We start from the raw sequence: 19,408 nt of genomic DNA, 5'->3' as shown, positions 1-19,408 counted from the left end.
CAGTACTATTTCTTTTTATTTTTTGTCATCTTAGCGTCTGTTCTCTTATAAAAATGCGTTTCTTAAAGTTTGACCTTTGATTCATAAGCTGAGAGGTAGAGGCTAAATAAAGGTAGGCAAAAACTGGGACTGAATCCAACAAAACATTTGTTCGCATAAACACTCAAATACTTTTTAGGTTTAATAACAATATATATTTTTCAAATTTCTACAACCCGACAGTTCGCAACAACAAAACAAATGACAGCAAGACTGACGTACGTCTAAATTTTAAGAATCGGTACAAAAGCCACAACTTAAATCGCCTACAAAACTATACAAAAATGGTAGTGACACAACTCGCTGAGGCAGACTGATTAAAAAGAGACACAACGTTTTGCAGGCATCCAACAGCTGATCTAAATTCAAAAGTCGTCTTACAGTGGATCAAATTTTAAGCGTTATGTTGCGGTTTGCCTTCAGCATTTCATTGTATAATGGAATATAACTTGTAGATTATAGAACACAACGGATTTGACCTATGAGTGGGATCACCAAAAAGGGGAATGGAGTCTATCCGGTTTAGGGGAATGTTTTAGACTGGAAACTAGCCTGAACGCGATTATACATCTTACAAATGCATTTATGTTCCATATGCAAATGAATGTATAATCGGACATTGTACGCAGAATGGTGTCACTTTAAGGGTGTCACTCTAGACCAACATTTTGTGCAAATCCATCAAAAAAGTCTTCCCATTTGACGTAATGTCGTTGGGGCTCAACGACTAACTCAAATGCGTTTAAACACCCTTGGTATCACTTCCTCAAAACGTTTTTATCTTTTATAAAAACTGGGACCGACTAATACACAAACAAACTTCTAATCAAAGACGAAATGAGTAATTTTGGATTTTACGGTGTATAAAGCGAAAAAGATGCCGCAAACTGAAATTTGTACAGTTAAACAATTATTTATAATAGAATTCATCTAGAAATAAATCTAGTCTCAACTAACTACAACTATCATTTCGACAAAAATAATACATGACAAGATCGAATTCCACAGAATTGGATCATTACTGTTTACCGCAATCAGTTACGACACTTTTAAGTGCAATTTATAGTTTTGAAACCTCTCGAATGGGCATTTAAATGCACTACAATTATTCTAACTGTTTTTTCATAAACTGCCATACAATTTGTTCCAATCTTCAAACTGCTTAATGGAAGCCTTTGAAACGCTCGGTCTTATGGCATCCATTGACTTGAGAAGGTCTTCAACTTTCAGTTTTCGTACCTGATTAAGGAAGAGACAGGCTCAAAATGCTGTGACCCGACCCTAAAATACTGCCGGCGTGTTAAGGAATTTTTGCATTGCGTGAAGATGTTTCAAAAGCTGTCGATAAATCGTAGCACACGCAAACAACACGACCGGAGAGGAGGTAGGCCTGTGTTCGTCACTGAGCTAGTTCAGAAACTTTTCTTACGAGATAACAATTTGGTAAAAATGCACAGAAAGGAATGAGTGCTTTGAAAATGGCACTTCTTTTGTTTGTTACAATTTCATAGGCACGGTCATTTTCATCAAAATGAAAAAGAATTAGAAAATAGCACGAAAAAGCGAAACATGTCATGCAAAAGTACTTTTCGTCTGACACTCGTTGGAATATAAATGTCGGTCAATGCCCAAAGGTAAACAGAAAATGTATACCTTGGACTTTATCCGACGTTTTTACCCTGACGAGTGTCGGACGAAAAAAACTTTGTTATGAAAAGTTTCCGCTTTTCTGTGTTATTTTCAAGTTTGGGGTACCGAAGGCATATTTGGAAAACGAATTAAAAAGTCTTGCGAACAAACGGAAAAAAATATCTTCAAATCATTCCATTAAAAAAAGATTCCATTCTGGAAAGCGCTTTCAATTACAGACCCGCCGTTTATACAAACTAGGTAAGTAAAAATGCAGGACTTTCACTTGGAAACGTTTTGGTGTAGTCGGGGGTTTCAATTGTCTTAAGGCCAAGGTGCACCAGTGTTGTGACACATGCAACGTCGGCTTAACCGCAGTCAAAAAGTAGCGTAAATTGGCCACTAAAGAGGCGACGAGATCTCAACAAAGTCGTTATATACGTACCTTGTCCGCGGGTAGAGACTTGAGAAGTTCACAGTCCACTTCTACGAACGCAAGGAATAGATATCAAACCAATGAAGTCTGGCAACCTAAAGAGAGCTCAAATGACAAGGCCTAAGGTTAATTGACCAAAACCCACCCCATAAATCACATGTTCTGGACTCTGGACAAGACACGACGAAATTGAAGAATATCAGGATTAATGACGATTGGTAAACCGATCCCTAGCATTTGAGTCTAACAATTCGATTCATACAATAATCTGTTTCGCAATAAAACTATTACTGGTCACTTCTTCTGACAACCGAAAGGGGAAGCTGGTTATGTCATTATCAGCATTGACTATAGCCTATTTAAAAGTCCACTTGCTACAGAAAAATAACCTTTTTCGTTTTAGACATTGGAATCCACGTTTTGAAATGATAACATAAGGCCAAAGAAGAGCAGCCATACAAGTCCATATCAAAAGCTATATGAAGCGTGCAATATGCTATCGTTATTGAAAGAGCCTGAAACAAACAAAGGCTGTAAAATTTGAAGAAAACAACAAAAAACGGCATTTAAAAATCCAACTCACCCCTAAGTGGCATAAGGGCTGATTCCCGCGCCAACGCAGCAAGATCACTGCCAGAATAACCCTCTGTTTCCCTGATAGCAAAGAGAAAATTTTTATTTTGCTTATTGTATTGCATACAGGTATACTGTAAACCTGTGCCAAAGGCATTCGCTGGTTTTCGTGAGCCAATTTATGATTTTGAGATAACACTGGTTTAAAGAACTATCTCATAGTCAGTGGCGGACAACCTGGGGGGCGAGGGGTGGGGGGCTTTCGCCCCCCAATACTTTAGAAAACAATAGTCTTTTGTTCTAAGACAATGGGAAATATGATGTCATCTTATTAAAACAATAGGCTTGCCCTCCAATATTTGACCAAGTATCCGTCCCTGCTCAAAGTTATACAAATTGGTTGCGATCCACAACATTGATAAACAAGTAAGGCACAACTAAACACTTGCGAAAAGACAACTGGTCTCTTGCAATCAGTCTATTGAGGCTTCACTTCACATCCTCCCCCCAGTTTTATCTCTACCATAGAAGAACACATGCACCAATTTTAAATGAGGAAAAAGGGGTTGATGTGTTAACAGATGTTATAAATTCTGCAGCGATGTGAACACAAAGGAAAATAAAAATGAAAAGCCGAAATCTCAAGAAAGGGAACATACCTTGCTACTCTGTCCAGCTCGTAACTGTGCAACGGAGAGCCCTCCTTTACAAGAAGTTTCTCTAGAATTTGCTTTCGAGTCTGTTAAAAGAATAAAATAAAAGGGTTGACATGCATTTTAGATAACTAATGTAAATATGAGCACATAAACTATACATAAGATTAACCTAGCCTGTAAAAAATGAAGGCTCTATCAAAAATGGTGTTGACGAAAGATGCTGTATTGTTTTCAAGTCCAGAGAAGATATCTGCAATAAAATCATATTCAATATTGTTTTTGCAAACAAATTGGGAAACTCTCACTTACATTGAAATCCGGTAGCGGAACATAGACTCTCTTTACAAATCGCCTGTAAAATAAATGTTTTCTTAATCTTAGGTATCAAGGCAATCGTCGACTGAGATGATCAGTGAATAGAGATACATGTATGTATTAAAACCTGTCTCGAGACCTTTTTGACTGCTCAGTGGAACGGGGGTAAATCACGAAATCAAAAAGAAATACATCAATGCAAAGAAATACAAAGCAGGGAAGATATAATTTAACACTGTTTGAACTATGAAGAATATCAAGGGTTTGGTTACTCGCAGGAGTAACAATAACCATTTTGGTGGACAGTAACCAAATTAAAGCCAACACGGATTGAAAATTCGATTAGGCCTAATCCCTTAGAATAATACTTTGGATTAGTTGTTGAATCTAATACCGAGAAAAGCTAGTAGATACCTTTCAAAAGTAGACATTTCTATGCTTTAAATTTTATCTAAAGTCTAATTAATGAACTATGACGCTTTTACGTGTTGACGATTTTAGAAACAAACTAAATCAAAATAGAGGAGGTAGAGATGTGAGGATAAGTTTCAAGACAGAAGAAGGTTGTTTGAAGACACGTCCATAAGAGATGCGATCAATATAAATTGAAGGATTCCGTGTAAAGATCCTCGCTCAGCAAAAATAGTTACCTAAGAGCTGCATCATCGAGTTCCCAGGGTCGGTTAGTTGCAGCCATGATCAAGATACGATCAGCTGTGTCGCTCATCACCTGTTGATAAAAAATTATTCGATAAAAAGCGTTGTTTCTATCAGTCATTGGATAGTCTTTTACATAGCTTCTGGAGCAAATACATGTCATTTATCAATGCAATTCACAACGGAATGAATATAGGCGTGCTACATCTATTGAAGTCTACTGTATCAGTTCAATATGGAGAGAAGTACCCATATAGTGTCCTTATATAGTTAGACGAGAGACGAGACTACTACGGAACGACTCGGTATCAAAAAGCACAGGAACATAGAAACGGCACTCAAGGAAACTTAGCAACGGTTAATTGTAAAAGCGACGACCTTTAAAATTTTAAGTCTGTGTTGGCATTATACCTAAGTCTTATGATAACAAAAACCTGATGAACACAAGGTTTGGTATGGGCCTGTTGAAATAAAATACTGGATATTGTCACCATATTTTAAATAATCACAATATTCTAGAGAATGACATAGGTCATTGATTGAAGACAAAGTTGTGGGGAGATCAGGGGAGGAGGAATAGGGAAAGGGAATTAAGAGGGTAAATACGGAGGGGGAGAAGAAGAAGGATAAGGACTTACACCATCAAAGCTGACGAGAAATTCAGTTTTCAGTCTGCGGCTCGATTCATGTTCTGATTCGCTTCTTTCTTTCAAAATGGAGTCAACTTCGTCTACAATGAAAATAAGCCCTTATAAATCAAACATTGAATTTAAAAGAATTTATTGAAACAATACGATGTTTTCGCTGTTTGCAACAGTTGACGATATTTTTCAACGTGAGATTTCATAAATTTAACAGTTCTAAGCTATCATAATACCTAATTTCATTTCGGAATGCAGGGTAAATAACTTTTTACAATTTTTTCTGCTTTAATTAAGTCATTTGACAGATAAACTTGTTTGAGGCGACTTTGCTTATGTCGAAGTAAAATAAAAGTATATTTTTACTTTTTCTTAGTACATTTTCAGAAATCCTGTTCTAGGTCACTTAAACTTAGGTGTTAACTTTCCCATTTTTATTACTACAATACCTGCTTGTTACTTGGATTGTTAAATTTGGACAATTTTGGATTAAAGACCACTCCAGAATCCGATTAAAAGACCTAGTCCAACTATTATAGAAAAAAGTCTTAATTGCACCATTGACATGCATAGCCAGAGTGGTCTTGCAAGCAATGGTCTCAGAAATGCAATGAAATGCATTGAAAGGGATATATCATATAAAGATTGCCTTCGTCATGTTGTTTGACAAATTGAAATGTTTACAGACAGCTGAATACGTCACAAAAGTATAAACAAAACACTCGGGCAGCAGCAGCATGTTTGTATCATGTGCCACGAGAAAAGGTTTACCAACGCATTACTTGAATGGCGTACAAGTGGAAGGGATGATTGCGCAAATCAGAAGGCCGAAAAATTACTTATACAATAGATGCCAATATACACTATTTATGATACTTAAAACACTATTATTTGAGGCAAAAAAGTTCGTTAAACGAAATGAAAATAGGTATTACAAACCCATAAAGACTATAGCAGGCTGAAGTTCTCTCGCAACTGCAAACATGGCCCTTACAAGCTTCTCGCTTTCTCCCATCTGCAAAATTAATGTTAATAGTTAACAATATCCTACATTTATAATATTGAATCATGATATCAAGCTCAGTCATACATTGATACATACTAGTAACGTCTCAAATAGCAGAAAAATTAAAAATGAGGTGACTGATCCACTGGCTTTGCACTAAATATTGTATTGACGAAAGAATTGTAACAAGGAAATGATTTTTAGAAAGATAACAAGAAACAATTAAAGTAGCGACTAAGGAAAGAGGGAATTAATGAGATACAGCGATATTCAGTAACATAAAGAGCACCAATAAAGAAAGCAATGATCATACAGGCAGTAACGTTTCAATATCAGTATCTATTCTTAAAATCAAGGTAATTTTGAAATTTTCAATTTGGCCTTTTACAATCCTTCGTGTTTTAGATCTATGTTCTGACGTTTCATACTCTAAGGAGTGGCAGACGAAAAGCTCAAGTATGTTTCAAAGAAATTGCACTGCATTTTTCAATGTTTGCATTATTCAAATTTTTAAAGTATAAAACAATTATTTCTGAAAAAGTACTCACCCACTTGGATGTTAACGAGGCTACGCTGATGTTAAAGAAAACAGACTGGGCCTCAGTTGCAACTGCTTTGGCCTGAAATTTAAACCCAGTTTTATGAGAATGAGTTTCACTTTTCAAAAAACAAGGCCCAAAACCCGCAAATGCATTAACTACGACATAATTGTTTCCCTGTTATCAAGTAGAATACGCAGCAGTTTGTTGCCAGTAGCATATTTGTTGACTGTCTCGAAGTTTGTTTCAATTTCAATGACTCGAGATAATAAAAATAACTGATACAGCGAGCCTTTACAACTAAAAGGGTCAAAACCAAATAGAAAAATGAAAAATATCAACTAACATTCACATTGCTAGCACCAATTGGTTGGCAAATACCACATAATTGGGGGTTGGTATATTGGCATCTATGAACTTCGTAATGCTGGTTTTTTTATAGCATTCTGGCATTGAAATTATACCTTGTGAGTTTGAAAATTACTGTTTTAGCAGTTCGTTATAAAGTGCTCGCTTTACAAGCTGTATACGCTTTTGGTGTTAAAGGATGGTTCTACGGCTCTACAAGTTGCTACTCCGAGCTTCACGCTTACTGCACTTGTCAGGCAACTGTCAGTTTATAAAATAGTTTTGTCCCTTTTGGAATATCATGAAAATTATGGGATTTAATGTTCACAATCACAAATTTTTTATAGCTATGCTCGCTGTTACAGGGATAAAGAGCACTGAGTAAACATAAATATTGATCTATGCGATGAATGAGCAGTGTTGAAATATTTTTGCCCATTCCAAATGCATCAGGAATCTCGCACATCTAAAAATTTTAAGCAATCATGAAATATTCCTGTAAATTTTGGTATATATATAAATCTTTTGGCATAAAATAGTAAATACTTTGATGATAAAATCTGATATAAAATATTTTACAAATTTTGGCATCTTTTTCAAATTTCGTTAGCATATCAGGCATTTTCTGTCAATATCTTTAGCAACAAGCAAATGCAGCGATCTGCCGACACTGTAATCAGTTTCAGATTCTACGGATGCTTTCATGGTTAGAGAAAGGAAGAAACTGCATCTTTATTTCAACAATGCAGAAAAGAGCATTTTATTATATTCACCACAAAAATTACCAAAAAGCCACCAAGTTCAGTAAAAATAAAGGATTTTTATGAATCGAAATTCGTACATTTTAATTCCTTACTTCACAACAATTTGGTCAACGCCTTAGAGAACTCATAAAATAAATGAAGACTCACCAACAATGTTTTCCCATTTCCAGGAGGACCAAATAACAAAACTCCCTTTGCTGGAGCTCGCAAACCAGTAAATAACTAAAATAAACGGATAAAAGAAGCTATTAACTTTTCATTCAAGTAACATAAGAGTTATTGCAAAACCGCTGCAGAGACGAAGGTCACTTGAAAAGAAGGGGTTTGTGAGAATCTGACTTTTTACAGGCTCCACAGTACAATAAACACACGAATAAAAGAAAATGAATCTAAACGATTTTAATCTCAAGTTTTCAAGCTGTAAGCCTATTACAGAATAACAATAATAGCCAGATATTCTGTTACAATTGGCTAAAAAACAAATATTCTACAAAAACAACGGCCGCTTTTAGCTAGCAGCAACCTATAATTCACTTCTTTGTCAGATCAGATCATCAAATATTTAAGCAATGATAATTGATGCATGCATCACCCTAGCTTACGCTTAGTGATAATTAAGCAGACAAGCCTAAAGCATGCCAAATGTAAAAGTATATTGTGTGATTACATGTTTACTTTGGGTGTTTAGTTACACAATATATTATAGATCCCAATCTATGAGCTAAATATAAATGGTAGGTACATATAAATGGTAGGTACGTAGGTAAAACAGCAATTTTCTCTATACTCATTTATTGCTTTTCAGTATTTTTCAATGAAAATAATTCAGCTCGCAGTTTGGGGTAAAGGTAAAAATATATATATGTTCCTATGTGTAAAAATGCATAAAAAGTGAAAACAAGTAGGCTATAAATTCTAAGTACCATTTAACACTATTTCAATGACAATTGTTTTCAATATCAAATATAGATGGTACCTCAGGCCTTATGGTTGGCAAAATCACAATTTCTTTCAAGATGCGTTTTGCATTGTCAATTCCACCTAATGAACAGAATAAAACAACCATGAATCTTAAATAATGAATAAGATAATAAACAATTATATATTATCAAGGAATTTTACATGCTAGCTAGCGAAAAATGTCTTGGTCATCACATCATGTAATTTGTGCAATTATACGGGCTAGCACCAGTACAAGTATTGAGCAAATTTGCCTAATCCCGATGGATCTGATTTATGTGGGTTTGACTATATTACATATTCATCAAGTTAAGTTGAAATCCCCTTCAGCTAATGTCGGAAAACGACAAGCCAATTTATGTATAATTGAAAACACAGCAAAAGTCATTTTAATCGCATATTTGGGAAATTATCGTTTCAAATAGAATCAAGATGATTTGAATCTTTAAAAAAGCATTTTGACATTCTCAGCAGCAACAAAAATTCTCAAAATGAAGGCCAGTCATTTTCATCATATCCACAACGTATTTCTATCATGTTGTTACTTTGATGCGAAGCAAGCATTGAGAGTAGAGCAAATTTGCCAAGTATTCTGAATGAACCATCATTGCTTTGTTATTGCAGTTGTACTTGTGGTTTTGTAAATTCTCTTTTAGCAATTAAAAACAGGCTGGAAGGTCAGAGTGTGACAAGCACCGATGAAAGATATTCAGATACATGCGGTTTTCCATGCACATGTGGTATTTACCTTGGGGTAAAGACTGGCATTAACATGTTCATTCCTGCTAAAGAGATAGTGAAATTCATAAACAGACCAAAATGCGCAAAACAACGTTAGCTTTTCTAAAAAAATTCAAATCTTACCAATGTCATTGAATGATACTCCTGGACCCCTAAAACAAAATAACAACAAAGTGAGTTGCAGTTTTGTTTCTGAGTGTGCTACCACATCTTTTAAACAATCATTTGGTTATACAGGCACAAAATCAGCTCACTACTCAAGTTCTTTTATAAGATAGTATCATTTATGCTACATACATGATACAGATAGATTACGCATGAAAGGTTAAAAAACATTTGAATACAAGCAAGATAATTTTTGTTATAAATGATCTGTTATAAATGCTATGATGGTTATAAAGAAAGAATAGACTATTCTAAAAAGGCTTCACATCCATCTTTAATTATAAATACGACTTGTGAATATAGTGTTTTTGCCTTTGAGAGTACTCAATCCTAACAATAACATTTAAACAATAAAAAAACTTTTAGAAGAATAACATTTTGAACTGTTTTATTCTTCATGATCAAATAAAAAGAATGAGCTTACTTTTCAACAACTTCATTCAAAATCATGTTTGCCATTTTGTTGTCAACATTCTTTAAATTCGAAATTTTGCTTTTATGATCCTCTGGGGGTTTTGGAGCTTGTTTACCTCTCTGGGCAGGGACCTGTCTTGCTTTTGCAACAGGCCTGTTTGGTAGCGTCTGAGTTCTCTTCACCTTACTTGTTGTCTACAATGAAAAATGAAACATTATGAACATTAAATAAATATGAAGAGGTATATATCATAGATCCTGATGATTGCTTTCTCAATAAACATAATAATTTGAAATCATTCGAAAACACAATAATATTTGAAAATTTATCGTTTTTTGTTTGATTTCTTTAATTAAGAAGAAAACTCAAGTTTTTGAAGATGGATGCGTGTAGATTTGGTTTCAGACCATTTCATTGTACAAAATATCCTACCCAGGACCCAGAGATGTGGTGCTATGGGAGCTCAAAAGTTGATACTCAGCCTGAATTTCAAATGTTTACAACATCAAAATCTCTTGATGTATTTGCATCATATTGCAAAGTTGGCTGGTAAATTCATGGCATTGCTTTTCCTAAGTCCAGCATTAAATTACTGAATACACACTGCTTCTCTTAAGTCCAGCAGGAAATTACTGAATACACACCGCCAGAAGTTCATAAAATTCCTGGATTTAGAATATACATACTTCATTCTTTTATCAACTTTTAATAAAATAACCTTGGCTTCCCTTATAAAAGACAATTGCAAGTGTTGCCTTTAGAGACACTCTAAAAAATCAATGGTTTGAATTAAAAAATGACCATCTATTAGAAGTTTTAAAAAACATGGCAAAAGCATGGAGCTTCAGGCTTGTAGCTGTGCTTTATTCTATTTTAGAGTTGTCTCCAGTAAAGGTTGGCTTTTTGCAAATTCATGAAAAATCCTGAATCTTCTACCGTGCTTGTGTCATTGAACAAATTCTCAAAAACTGTGTATTCCGTTTAACCATACTAACAAAACTTTTATTGCCATGCACGAAATCCAGAAACAAATGAAAATAAAAAAACCAACCAAATGTCCTCTTGGACTTAGATTTCCAGCATTGCTCCTCAGTTTATCTAATTTAGGAGACGTTGCTTTGTGTCCTCTTGTCAACTGCTTTCTCAAATCATCTGGCTTTGCATCTTTTGCTCCAAGAATTCGTGGGGATGGTAAAGATGGCTTGCGTTTCTCAGGAGACCTTTCAATTCTTTGCATAATCTCACTCACATCTATACTACTTTTTCGTATGGAACTTTTTCTTGGACTATTTGGGCTCAGTTTTTTTGTAATATTAGCTTGATTTACACTGTTTTGATATGATTCTACAACTGCATCTAAAAGAAAAGAAAACATCGTCAAAATTTTCTATCTACAGAAAACAAAAAACATATTAAATGTTTGAACAAGGTGTTGCACCAGTTTGATGAATTAGTATAGCAGCATAATAGACAAGAGGAAATTGAAAGTTTAAACAATTCTTGTTAAACCATTAAGTGTCATTGTATAATTAAAAACAGATCAAAAACTATTGGCAATGCTTTTAATCTTAAATGTGGAATGAATCAAATGTGAAGCCGTCAAGTGTGTGGAAAGTGGCTCATTTTCAGCAGTGTATGGTCCCTTTTTCAATGCCTTTAAGAGAAACTGGTGTTGCTGTTTATTGTGGATACTTTATGGCATACTTTGCACACTCGATAAATTAATAAAATGCAGCATTATTTTAAAATTGGAGTAATTTTAGCAGCTGAAATAATCTTTGCATCATTGGCCTATAAATATCTCATTCAGTAGGCCTTTCAATAATGAATAGTCTTCCATGACTTTAGGAGGTCTTTTTCTGCCATCAATAAATGTTTACACAAGGAGCTCGCAAATTCGGCTGGCCAAGTTTCAAGAAGGACCCTGTCCTAGGTGGCCGAATATTTGCACGTCTTAAAGACCAAATCCGTGGTCGTTTAGCCGGCTCCTTGTAAACACAAGGCCTAAGTGACCAAAAATTTGACCTATAAAATATTTGGCTGGTCCTGTGTAAACACAGCCTTATTGTTAAGACGAAACAACAAGAGCATTAAAAAAATTCCATGTAAGATATTTGCATCTTACTAGCAAGCTTACCAAAATCAGGTTTAAATACACTAAAAGAAAATGCAGCATATTTGTGTGAACTCTGTGGTCGATGAAGTTCATTTTCAAGAAAAGCTTCTTTTAAATATATATATTTGCTTCTGGGTGTGTGAAGGTTTTTGATTGGGCATGAACTTTGGTGCTTTAAATAGCTGGAGATACAAAATACTTCATGTACAAGGCAAATAATTTCAGCAAGTTTCATTTTTGTAAGACCTTTTTTATCTTTGAATGCTGAAGGAACAAGAGCCATTAGAAAATTGCTTACAGACAAGATTTGGCCCACTGGCCATAGGTTGCCTGTCCCTGAGCTATTCAATTATAAGTTGCTTAGTTGCTTAGAAAATTCTTCACTTACTGAGCTCCTCTAATCGGGATGTACAATAGCGTAAATTAGATTCCATCTTTGTCTGAAGATTTCTCGCTCTGTCCCATTCTGAACCTGAAATGGGAATTTACCCAGTTAATGATCTTTAGCCAAAACCAATAATTTTTGACAGCGAAGATATCTTTGACAACTTTTGAATGGACTAACAGATTTAGTAATCTAAAGTTAGTAATTTAAAAAAATTTCAATTTGTGGTAAATCCAATGCAGACCTTATTTCAATAGAATATTTAGTCCATTCAATAGTTATTCTTTCAATAGAAATTTTTATCACAATTTAAAAACTATAATGCAAAAAGCTTATTAGCCGGGAAATTTATATTGGCAACATGGTTCTAGAGTTACTAATATATAAATTTAAAAAGTTAATGAGTATCATAGAGAAATGATGTCCAGGCTTTAAATTTGTGAAACATCATTTAAATGTGGCTTGTCATTAAGCTTCTTTGTAAATACATATAAATATAAATATGTTGACTGTACCTTCTCCATTGAGCTGAATCCCTATTCCATTTACAAGTTCTCTAACACCAAGGTTATACAATCCAATGGCCTTCAATTTTGCTTCTTGATCACCTGGTAGACAAGATTTGTATACATTATCTTTATGACCTGAATACAAACTTGTGCATGAATTAGCTGATAACAAGAAATAGGTTAAAGTCATCCTTGGTTATTTCTATTAATATTTAATTGTTTCTAATTTAATTTGTTTGAACTGTTTCTGTTTACTATTTGTCATCATCCTTATTTCAAGATTTGGGGAATCCAGTATTTTTCCGTTTAAGCCTTTTGGCACATTACAATAAGAAGCCAAACTAAGAATGTGGAGAGTAAATCCTGAAAAATAGCAAAAATTGCACATACATGCATACATTATGAAATGGAAAATGCCTATGATTGCAAATTCCTATACAACATTTGGAATGTCAATAATCCAAATTTATTCTTTCATGTACAGGCCTTCCCTGTACTCGCATGCGCTGGTACACGCCTCCTTACACTGAGAAGTGCATTTAATCCCATGCCTGTTTTGTAATTATTCAATTGTTTTTTAATCATACTTTGAGCAAAATACAACTTGTGCCATATTTCTTTTGATCTACACCCTTAAATTTGGCGTCTTCAGCAAAGAAAAGTAAAGGAGTCACAAAAGAGCTTTCCACACTCCTGATTTGGGCAAGGGTGACACTATTGGCTATCCTATTTCGACCCACAAAAATAAGCAATATGTAACAAAGATTTGGTGCACATAACCAGATCATCAGGCACCCATCATTCTAAGAGCTGCAGCGTTCTACCTTTGCCGATGGCCCATGCTGGACAGCTCGCTCTCTGCACGCTATAGGTTTATGCCAGTGATTTCAGCATCCAGTTCCTACTGCCAGCTGGGTTAAATGTAAGCAATGCACCACGTAATGATAAACAATCCTTTCCAGAAAGGGGCTACGCATTGTGGTATATTTGTCACCGAGATGTCCTTTTTCCAGGGTATTTTCTTCACATACCACAAATTATTTGATGTTGTAACTTTTTATTTGAAAACGGAAAAAAGCATTCCCATTTTTGTGACTAGCGCAAAATGAAAATAATTTGGAAAACGGCAGGTTGTGATAAAGGTATAAATGTTAAAGGGTTACACTTGAAAACTGAACAACAAGGCTCTGGATTCAAAGAGAGGGAAATCTGCATTATAAATGTTCTAGTTCAAGAGTTTGTGCCGTTTTCAAATCATGCTGTTTTCAAATCGTGCTGTTATCAAAATTGTTTTTATATCTCTTTTGACGACACAAGCTTGAAAGTGCGGGCCAAAATATAAACATTTTTAAAGGGTTACATGAAGGCTGCCACCATGGTTGGCGGCAAGAAGGATTGCCCGGAAACTGCATCTAAAATATTTTCAACATCAATTTAGTAAAAATCCTACTGCCACCAGAAATATTTATTTTTGAGTATTATGAAAACTGAAGAAATAACTTGAGAATGGGAGTTTTTTAAGGCTCTATATATCACGTTATTAAACCAGTGTATAAAACACCAATAGCACTCCATCTCACGCCTATAACAGTCTAGGGGTGCGAAATGCCACATTTGTGCTAATTTATTCCCAGGAAGGCCTGCATGTATGAGAGTAAACTTTATTGGTTCAAATGTTTCTAAAAAACTACTTCACTAATATACAACATATATAAAAATGTATATAAAAATATACTTTAAGTACCAAAAGTTTCGGTTGGATTTAACAACAGAATCATTTTGGTGAAGCAGGGCAGTGGAAAATTCATCCCAGCGAATTTTTTCTCACCGAATTTTTTTTTGCCAGTCTTTGTCATAAAGATATTGCCATGTGTGTGGTATTCGCATGCATGATAAATTCCATGGGTGTGATTCACACTCTTACCCAAGGTCTCCAACAACAAAAGGCCAAGGGGCCATGCCCCCTTCTCACTTTTTGCACAAAACAAACAATATTTTTTATATATAAAGTCTTTTGTTATTAGTTTTTAATTTGCTCGTGTCCCCCACTTTCCAACTTGTTTCAGAGCCCATGTTAGCTTTATTTTTGAAAACATTACTTTTGGTGGGCGTACTGCGGGCATTGTGTGTATTTTTGGGAATTACAAACTTTTGCTCCAATTCTAGACCCAAAAAAGTAGCCTGAGCGCCCCCTATCCTAAAAAAATACGAGGAAATTAATGCTCGCAAAAAAATTTTACAGACAAAGATTTTCCACTGAGGGAACATTTTTAACAGTGAAATTTGTGATGAAAAAGACATTATTTTGGAAAACTGCCTTTTATGGTGCTTTATTGACACCAAGCCATAAGGTATTGATGATGAGATTTGGAATTTTCATACATTAAATTTGCCCCACATATGCAATTTTTGGCCTGTCTATGACATCTTATCTCCTTCGAAAATGCTTCTGTAAGAATAAGGCAATGTTGCTCAACTTTTGGAAGCAAAACTTTCAACAATTTGAAGAACTACAGTCCTAGAAAGGTCAAAAACAACGGTCAAATATCTGATTCATGCGTGTGCCAAATCGCTCGCATTATTTGCTCCTTGCGTGTGCCGATGCATGTGCATGTGATAGCATGCATTAAATGAAGAAGACTGTTACCAAAATTTTCAAACGCTAGAAAAATCTCGTTTTCAACCAATGGACTTTCAAAATAACAAAAACAACTTTTCCTTTTTAATGTTTAAGTGTTTTGATCTTTTTCGATCTCTACATTCACAAAAAAGTTCTCTATAGGCTGAGCTTATGCTTCTATTGGCACTTAATGATTACTCTATAATTATTATCTATTTCTTTCTAATGTTTCAGTGCTTTCAACTTTTAACTCACAATCGATCAGAGTTTCTAATCCCCTCGTTGCAATTGGTGATTGAACATATGGCTAACTGTAAAGCTTCCAACTAATTTTCCTCCATGGGTTAGAAAGTTAAATAAAAAAGACATCCTCACTTCAGTTTCACTTATTGGGCTGGCATCAAAATAATGGATTTTTGTAACTTTTATGATTGCATTCCAGATAATTTTATCTTCAAGATAGAAAAAACTTGCAGAAAGTATTCAATTTCTTCACTAACTGAAATATTTTCTTTCCAACAAATGTTTTAAGTTTTCACTAAAATTAACACCAAAATTTCAAAAATATGGCCAAAATTTTTTCCACTGAAAATTAATCGACCAAGATTTTTGGCACCAAATTTTTTGGTACTTTGTGTAGCCAACCACATCAGTGACATTTAAAATATGTTTCTCTAATCATTATACTTATGAACAATGGCCAGATAGCACCTCTGTCTATTAGTCACTTGGTGGAGCGAGTGGCCCCTTCATTTTTTACATCTAAGACCACTTATATAACAATTTTGAAAATAAGCACCTGATTTTAAATAAGGATTTTGAAAAATAGAACCCATTTTATTCACTATGACTTAACATAAAATTCAAGCCAATGTGTCACTGCATATAATTGTTCTCTTTTTATTAGTTCAAACAAAATTCATATATATTTATTTTTCTCAAAAAATTTATAATCCTACTTTCAATTTTGTGAAAAATCATGCTGCAAGGGTAATATTTAAACTGACTTGGAAATCTAATTCTCTTTTTACCTGGCAAAAAAAATACTATTTCTTCAGAAAGAAAATAGTAATGAAATATTTTCGAGTATTAGAAACAATGAAGACTTGTTGCAATGTTACAAATCAGATACCATGATAATTTTGAAATTGTTAAATGAGGCTTTTTCTAAGAATTAATTAACATTTTAAGTGGAGTGGCTCTGTCTCGAATTTCAAGCTTATTTTTCAATAAAAATTTCCATCTGGCGTGGTTTATAATAAAATAGCCAACAGTGATGACGCGCTCAAACAGGGCGAATTTTGAAATCTATTATCGTACAAATAGTGGATGGTAGGTGAGGCGCTGCATTCTTAAGAAGCTTTCATTCAAGGGCGTCTTTTCCTTGGGTGATTCACAGCTTAATATGTTGAAATGGCGTTGTGAATCAACTTTTCAATAGATTTAGAAAATGGCAAAAGAAGCTATGAAGTTTAGGTAACGATTTGATACGTCCTAAAACAGCAGCCGCCAAAATTTTTAACTGATAGGCCTATTTGGCTTTGAAATGGGATATCCAAGTGTTCACATATATGAATTGTTAGATGAACAGCAAATAAGCAATATGAAAATTTATCTTACCTCCTTCTTCGTCAATTTTTAATGCTTCTGAAATATGTTTATAGGCTGCGGCATGATGATGACGAACAGTCAAAACATGCACAGGGATATCTGGATCTGCACTTAAACTGCGACTGAGCCGAAATGGCGGCCTTCTTGCAGGACCCGTGCCTGGCGATGAAGTCATGGGAATCACTGAAGCTGGCATAGACAAGTCTTGAAAAGGAAGAAACGGCAGTATGTCCAAATACGAACAGAAAAATTAAATTGTTAATTAAAACCGCGACGAGAACGGAGGCCTATGATATTGTAACAACTGCCAATTCTGAACACGCAACACAGTCCAACTGATGTATTTCTGTAGATTTCTGAAGTTCTACACCATAAGTTAACATACAATCCTCATTTTATGTATAACTTGAGTAGTGTTTTTGGCTTGGTAAACGTGACCCTCAATGTAAGTTGCTCCAACTCTGTTTACTAGTTCATTCGATCTTGTGTCTGAGTCATCCAATCGCCAACATTTGAACTCGTTTAAGCCCATCTATATCACAGAACTCAAGCCGACTCCTGTGCTCCTCCACATCGGCATCCTGCACATACCCCTATCAACGATTCATCCATCTTTATGAGTCCATCCTTTGAAACCAGGGCCGCCAAGAGGGGAGGGGGAGGGCAAGGGGGCAAATTGTTCCAGGGACTAAAGGTCTAGGGGTCCACTAAGTAAGCAATTAAGCAAATTGAATTAATCAATCGTTAGAAAAGTGTGCCTTATAATTGTAAAATGTTTTTAGCCTAAAGGATGTGATTACAAAATATTCTGCTTGCTTCGCTGGCAAGGGGTCTGTCGATTTTGCCCAAGGTCCTCAGAAACCTCTCGGCGGCCCTAACGGAACCAGCAACCGGGGAGGGAAAAAACTTCCAGTGCATGAACTTTTAGCTTTTTGGGAAGCATTCGGAGTGGAGGATGCAGTGTCTTAGCACCACCACTTCAACTGTTCCTGATATCAGGCAAATATAGGGTTTTGATATTTTAGGAACGGAGAAGAATTTTGAAAAAATTTAGGAAACATGGGAACACATACCATAGGGCAGGCACCGCGGAAAAATTAGGGGTCTTAAAAACGTGACGGGAAATTAAATAAAAAGGGGGCTTTATTGGTGGTTCGTTGAATCTTTATACTTTGCATTTTGCTTCGTGGTGTCTGGGGGGGGGGGGGCTCAGGTTTGTTGAACATTGCCTCGATATTGAATAAAAGTTAATGGTTGCTTTGTCTAAAATGTTTGAATTGTTAACTCTATCAACAGAAATGCAACGCACGGACGATGAGTTGTACGATAAGTTCCCCGAATTCCAATGCTATGTTTGCTATTTAAGGATCATTAAGAAAGTAACCTTGCTCAGAGTGCAATTTATTCTATAAAAACAGCACAATGAGAGGAGGAGCTCACTATGGGCAACTGTCAGGGCCGCTGAGAGTGGGGCAAGGGGGCAAATCATCTCTTGGCCTCGAGGTCTAGGGGGCCCCAAAAACATGAATTCCATTTTGAGAATGGGGATAATCAAATGTAGCAAAAATTTTCTTTAAACTAGTTTAACGTTTCCAACGATTGCAAATCACTGCAAGAATTAATCAAAACATTTTCTCGGTCTCGTCTTTCGGTTTTGGCCTAGGACCTCCGAAAACTCTCGCCCCCCCTGGAAAGTGTGCGAGCCTGTATCCCCGAGAGATAATACAAAGGAAGGCTCAAGATACAAGCCCTTGCTCCTTGGGACAGAAGATTTTGAACATGATAACTTTATTTATACATTTAGATTATTACTCGGTACCCAAAAATAACCTCTCTTCTGTTCAGTAAAAACCACTTCTTGGAACTAGGAACAATCTTTTCATATAATAAACACTTTAACCGCGATTAAAACAGATAAAGATTATGTTTAGAAAGTTAGAAAGCTCAATCAAATGTAAATTCGTTTAATGTGAATTTCGCTTGTTCAGAGGTTTTTCCCCTCTCAGTTCAATTTATCTATGTTCTGTTATTGTCTACGAATTATGCCATTGTTGGTTGTTGGTTACTGACAGTAGAGATGGCGTATGTTATTCAATGTCTGTTCTTGGTGCCAGGCAACCTATTACATAATGTACTTTTACCCTACGCATGACGTCAAACAGGCACCTCAGAGCGTTGAGAAAAGTAAGGGTCTAAATAAAGTGGGGGAGGGGCTAAAACTGTATAAAAAGTGGCTTTCCTGGTGATTCATTGGTAAATTTTTTGCATTTTTTGGCAAAGAGC

General features: G+C 35.4%; 1 protein-coding gene across 1 annotated transcript; it reads right to left on the bottom strand.

The window, feature by feature from the left end:
• Positions 1-124: 124 nt before the first annotated feature.
• On the bottom strand, positions 125-17,644 carry LOC135689916 (spastin). The gene is made up of 17 exons (XM_065207281.2): positions 17,135-17,644; positions 12,901-12,993; positions 12,389-12,472; positions 10,936-11,240; positions 9,894-10,078; positions 9,428-9,456; positions 8,580-8,644; positions 7,751-7,825; positions 6,501-6,572; positions 5,886-5,961; positions 4,944-5,035; positions 4,299-4,378; positions 3,643-3,685; positions 3,337-3,416; positions 2,688-2,758; positions 2,114-2,154; positions 125-1,278 (listed from the first exon to the last, which is right to left on the bottom strand). Exons 1-17 carry the CDS (start codon positions 17,319-17,321, stop codon positions 1,162-1,164), a joined length of 1,695 nt encoding a protein of 564 aa, XP_065063353.2. The 5' UTR covers positions 17,322-17,644; the 3' UTR covers positions 125-1,161.
• Positions 17,645-19,408: the final 1,764 nt, after the last annotated feature.

Source organism: Rhopilema esculentum, chromosome 10 (assembly GCF_057945365.1).
Source record: "Rhopilema esculentum isolate cy_ngs chromosome 10, ASM5794536v1, whole genome shotgun sequence".
Classification (NCBI taxonomy): Eukaryota; Metazoa; Cnidaria; class Scyphozoa; order Rhizostomeae; family Rhizostomatidae; genus Rhopilema; species Rhopilema esculentum.
Note: the sequence above shows the minus strand (reverse complement) of the source record. Positions and strands in the feature narration are given on the sequence as shown.